The sequence below is a fragment of the Antrostomus carolinensis genome, unplaced genomic scaffold (assembly GCF_000700745.2).
Source record: "Antrostomus carolinensis isolate BGI_N321 unplaced genomic scaffold, ASM70074v2 scaffold17917, whole genome shotgun sequence".
NCBI classification, from domain to species: Eukaryota; Metazoa; Chordata; class Aves; order Caprimulgiformes; family Caprimulgidae; genus Antrostomus; species Antrostomus carolinensis.
The window spans coordinates 38534-44667 of record NW_010325529.1 but is presented as its reverse complement, the minus strand read 5'-3'; the positions used below and the strand labels follow the sequence as shown (position 1 = coordinate 44667).

The window sequence follows — 6134 nt, the reverse complement described above, 5'->3', positions numbered from 1 at the left end:
CTGTCCTTTTTGTGTATGGGGTGCTAGCAGAAGTGTCACCCTACTCTTTTCAGCCTGAGATTGACTGATAAAGTGCGCTTTCTTGGCTTTTCAGCCTGGTCAGACCACAGTGGCAGCCTGACTTTGGTCACTCAACTCTTAGTACATAGACTTGAATCCTTATTTGATTGCCTCAGCTTTTTTTCTGTTTTGACCTGTCTCCGCTGCTGTCTAGGACAGAGTGAGTGGGCAGGAAGTGGGAGCAAAATGTTGCTATACTGTCTTATCCTTCCAGTAGCTCATTAGTTACTGTGTGAGTGATGTAACGGAATCCTGAGTTGCATTTATTTCAAATTCAGGTGCGCACCGAGCATGGAAGCAGTAAGCGCCAACTGTAAAAAACAGAGTGATTGTCTTCTCTGTCTGCTACTTGGTATTAAGAGGAGGAGACAGAACAGTCTTTAGTGGCAAAAAGAATGAAGAGTAATACCCTATGATCTGACCATTGATTAAACTGGAAAGGGTTGTTTATATATTTACATGTACAGACAAGGATCAGCAGAAAAGAGACAGACTGATTCAAGCCTTTGAAAAATATAAGAAGGATCTTGTACATGGTCTGCCTGCCTCACCGTTCAACGCCAGAAGTGTTTCTCCAAGCCAGCAGAAGGACCTGTCACACAGGTAGTATTTAGTCACAGAAAAGATCAGTTTCCCCTTAGTTAGCTGTACTCTGGAGAGCTGGGTAGTGCCTGTAATGCAGCAGTAAGTGCAGGTTTATTCAGTTTGGCTCTTCACAGTCTAGCCAAACAGAGATAATATTTGACTCTCAGTTTTGTCAACTGGCAGCTATCCTCTCATCTAGCTGTTGCTATGCCTACATGGCCTACAGTGACAGGTACCCATGTCATGACTACATGTATGTAACTAAAACGTGTCCCTGCACTGACAGCATGCCATTCACAAACCCACACGTATTCTCTTTGCTCCTTTGGCAAATGGAATTAGAATTTTTAACAAAGTAATACATGGGTGCCCAGCAAAAAAAATTTAGTTCATTTATTGAAATAATTTGCTAATGTGTGTGGCAACGTTCTTATTAGGATGATTCCTGTACACAGTATTTTCAAGAGAACTAAATCCCAATTATTTTCTTACTATTGCCACTGAGTGCAATGCAATAACTTTACATTGTTTTACAGTATCCTCTGAATTTCAGAATGGTATTTACCGGTAAAGGCAGGACCATAAAGTAATTAATCCTAATTCTACATATTCTGCCAGATACCATAAACTGTAGAACCTCATGCTAGTATGAGTAGGCCTGTTCTTCACCAAATTCTGCCAATGGATCTCACCTCAATAGGCAAAGTCTTGCAAAACATTTCATTCTGCTATGGTCCAGAGTCTCTCTGGGGCAAAAATTCCTCAGACTATATTTAGATTGTAAAACTTTCTATTTGTTGAGAATTGTAGTGGGTTTACCACTAGATTACCCATTATGCTGTTTATAAAGAATGTGATCCAATTCAAACATCTGCATTATTTTGATTTGTAAATCTTACTCCCACTGAGACAAATAGCAAAATGAAAGGCCACAATTTCACCTGTGGTATTTATGAGGATAATAGTGGTTCTCTTTTAATTCAAACTCATGAGATGGAGTCATGCCTGTACCTTGCTATTGAGAGATCAGTTCCACAGAGGAGAATGCACAATGTTCAAGGAAGGAAGATTTTCCCGTTCTTCCTCTGTGAGCTCTGGCAAGCAAAATTGAATTTCTGTCATTTCCCAAAACTGCTTGACGTTAGCAACCTCAACCTTGTAAAGAGAAGGAAAAACAAACTAGAAAAGGGACTTGTTAACTAGCTCTAGCACAATGGCAGGGTGGCTTTACTCCTAACTGCAGTTCCCGAAACTCAGCGAGTCATTTAGACCACTTGAGACAGTTTGAAGACAGGTTCTTAAAATTCCTCCTGAGTGAATCAATTTGTAAGAGACACTGTCTTTCAGTGAATTGCTTTTGTGACTTTTCTGATTTGTCAGAAGTGATTTGCTAGTTTCTTTGTTCTTTAACTTACAGACAAGGTGGTCGCTGTCAGAAAATGATCACCTATATTTGATATCTGGTCAGAACAACTGCTCCAAGACAAAGAGAGAGCAGCCCTCCTCTGTATCATCTCAGAAACTCACTTCAAGGACTCTGTTGCCAGCTTCTACTGCAAGAAAGAATATCCAAAATAGTGTTCAGCATACTCAGCAGTCTCACACTCTTGTTCACAACTCTGGTACAGTCAGATCATCTGCTTCACCACTCCAGCAGTCTCGCATGCATCTAGGCAGTCACAACAGGAAAAAGGCATTTCAAAACTCTTTTAATAAAACATATTCTGGGGACCTCCTTAATAAACATTCAATTTACTTTACAGAAAAGAAGCAATATTTTACCCCTCAAATCTTAAAGACATCACACCAATCTTTTCTTGTAAAATATAGGTATTACAATCCTCCTTCCCAAAAAAAGATCTCCTCCCCTGGCAGACCATTACTTAAATCAGCAGACACCAATGATGAAAAGAAAAGAATGTTACACAGGTACTAAGGTTTTTTTATAAATCAGTGCTAAAAGTTAAGTAATTTCACTTTCAAACACATAAATTTAAGCATAACTGGTTTTCACTATGCTTTTAATCTTTCAGATTTTTGGAAGATGCACATGTGAGACCACATTCAGATCACTTTTCTCAGCAACAAGTTAAGGTTGGTATATGCATTTTGTTACAAAGAAAAAGAATGGAGTTCACTGTTCATACACAAAAGTTGTCCTGTATGTGTGGAAATGAGATGGATAATGGAATCATTGGTTTTGTGGAATATATATTAAGAGCAAAACCAAAAAAATAAATCATCTTGTGAGAAGTTATTAAGATTGCAATTGGAAATCTAGCATATGTGGCTAGATAGGGTCAACAGACTTCTGTGAATAAAACAGGAACAGCTAAAGTAACTGGTCTCTCTGAGAAATGGAAATGAGGTATTATATAATGTGAAAACCAGTGTATTCTAACACAAGCCTGTTCTTCTGAAAGCAGAGCTTTTTCCCCCTTGACTGACATCTTGCTGCACACTAACATTTCAAGCCATCATTTCAGCTTTCAGTTGATTTACAGCCTTCCACTCCATCCAAATAATAACCTGGACCCCAGAAACATCCAGGCAAAGTGCTAATCACCCAGCCCATGGTCAGTACTGTAGTATGCCATACAAGACTTTGGAAGTTGCACTCCATTAGTCACCTGGATTTTTAAGATGAATGAGGGATTAATTTAGTGAATTTTAGTGCTCTTAAAAACAAGGGATGCTTAACAGTAGTCAAAGCCATGCATGATAGAGAGGTTTTGTATGATTCCTTGGCCTGCTTGTCCCTTTAAATAACCAGTGTTGAATTTCTATATAGCTCAGCCAAGGCACCACAGGCATGGTTTGTGCTAGCCCTGTGCCAGCTGTGACTACCTCGTTCCTTGTTCCAACCACTAAAACCTTGATTTTACAACATTATCAACAGAAGCTCCTATTCCCATTTCATAATCCACAGCAAGATAATTTCAATATCAATCTGGTTTTCTAAGTCTTCTTTCAAGGATAGAAATGTATTTCGCACGTCCTTTTAAACATAAAGTTTTCTTATTTGAATGACGCCTGTAAATACTTTCTATCTTGCAAAAGTTTTTATTTCCTTTATAGTGTTTGCATTATTTTTACTCAGGTTATACCTGCTTGTTTCCATTTCTGCTAACAGAAACCTACCTAATAATAATATTTTTTCTTTATTTATATGAGTGTTTGATACTCAAGACTTTTCACACAAGCTGGCCTGTCACTTCAGCATGATGTTGTGATTTGATATGTTACAGAATCAGATCATTCCCCCCTGGTTCTCTGAATGGAAATATTACAAAGATAAGAAAAAAAATCCACTTTTTCTCTTTGCTTGTTTGTGGCAGAACCATGATTTATGGATTTCCAGTTCTGAAATGCCACTTTTTCCAGGATCACAACTTGAAGAAAAGTAAGTTAAATATTTATTTGTCCCTTTTAACTATTTTAAGCTTTATATTAAAATATTAAAGTAGGAATCTAGTGGAAAATTGAAAAAATGGCACAAGAGCCAATTACCAATGGATGTATGTGGTGAGTAGAAGGGACTCTAATAGGGGTAACAAGATTCAGCTAACTTGCTTGGTAAGTGTGGGATCAGAAAGTTGGGAGAGATTTTCTGAGTCATGCTATGCAGTCCACTTTTACTATAGGCAAACTAAATATGTTAAAATAAGTAAGTAATAAATAAATAAACAATGATAATTTCTCTTATGATACATACACTTTGTTAATTGGAATTATTGTTATTAACTTATTATTCACAAAAGGCATAGATATTCTTGATTAATTAAATTAATGAGTTAAATTAATGGATTAAGGTAATTAGGGAGTTGACCAACAGAGCTGTGAAAATCAATCATTTAAAAAAAATATAAACTTGGATAGTAAAAAAAAATGGAGACTAGTAAATAGATTAATCATTTTTGAACATGTTGGCAAAATTCTTTGTTTGAGTTAATTACTTTAAAACTGATACCTTTTTGGATGGTATTGTAAACCTTATTTGTAGTCAGTGTATGTTAAAGAAAGATGCTGACAGATTGTGTATTTGTGTAGCGAGGAAGAATATCTTGACTTTCTTCAAGATCTTACAAATGATATTTTGATTAGAAGTTGTTATCACAAAGAGTAAGTGCTTTGCATTTCTTATTTATTCCTTTAAGTAACAAAATTTTGACCAATTATTCAATCACTGTAATGAATTGGTGGTTTTAATGAGATTAAAGTGAAACATGAAATCAGTTTAATTTCATGAATACTTTTGTAACTGTGCTTCATAGAGTCATGATTTAAACTGAGTAGCTGAACAGAAAGTACTTTCAGCCAGCCTTCTATTTCCCAGTGACTTCTATTAGAAACATGGAAACATCATGTTCTCTGACCCTGTTCTCAAGCTCATTCCCTTATATAGTACGGTGATAGACATGGTTACAACAATCTAATTCCAGTTCCCAGTCAATCCTGAGCGAGCAAGCCATGGAGCTACAATGAGTCTTCCCTAGCAAAGTACATCATAGCAAGATACTGTATTTAGAGTTCTTCCTCCCTCCTATAAGAGCAAAATAAATAAATGCAACAATGCATCCTTTCTTTAGGATATATGTGCTATCAAGTTAAATGATCCACTCATAAAGGCTACAGTCAAATGCACCCGGTGCTGCTGGTGTCTAACTGCAGCATCTTTTTCTGGTTTCATGATCTGTACGTCACATCCTGTCACACACACACACACCACCTCACACTCCCATTTCTAATGGAGAGCTATCACATTTCTAATATTTAGAGAGCTGCAATAAACCACAGGTCTTTTTGTAGACTTGCTAAAAGCAACAACATTGTAGGTTTCTTCTCTATACCATTTCCTGGCCTGCATCTTGAATGGGAGAAACTCTTCTTTGATAGAGGACTTAACCCCAATGTTTAAGAATTCTACCTCTGTCAAGTGCTGTGCTTTGATGCTGCAGAGCTGCTAACCCCCTGAAATAAATTAAACCCCACCTGACACCAAAACAAGATATTTCCCTTTCAATCTAGAGGATCTCAGTTAAAATACCTGAGGTTCTTTTAAAAATAGATATGTTTTAAGCAACCATTAACACAAGCTGTTAGTTGGTTTTCTGAGCAATCAGTTAAAGGTAAGAGTGAAACTATCACACAGGCCCAGGAACAAACAGACCATGCGAATGACCTTCACAGGTCTAAAAAGTGTTGGCTAGAGGCAGTTCAAAACTCCTCTTTGAGTAACACAGTATCCTGGACAACAGAACAACAGCTGTAAATGAATCTAGGAAGCTGCTTGCAGTACTGCCCAGCACCCCAGTACCCTCAGCAGTTTCATCTAGTTAACGTGGTGGGACAGTACTTGACAGTAGCAACAAAGAGTCTTAGGTCCCACCAAATTAGAGAGGGGGACTACTATGTTGTGATGGAGGGCACCAACAATCTTCCATTTAAATTAAAGGTGTAAGAAAAAAATTGGAATTATATACATGAAA

General features: G+C 37.3%; 1 protein-coding gene across 1 annotated transcript in view; it reads left to right on the top strand.

The window, feature by feature from the left end:
• Positions 1-351: 351 nt before the first annotated feature.
• The window catches only part of LOC114818721 (spermatogenesis-associated protein 7 homolog), a 16934-nt gene continuing 11151 nt past the window's right edge, over positions 352-6134 (top strand). Inside the window, 6 exon segments of the mRNA XM_029085788.1 lie at positions 352-373; positions 528-654; positions 2068-2574; positions 2679-2739; positions 3984-4052; positions 4700-4767. Of these exon segments, the coding sequence (XP_028941621.1) occupies positions 352-373; positions 528-654; positions 2068-2574; positions 2679-2739; positions 3984-4052; positions 4700-4767 (854 nt within the window).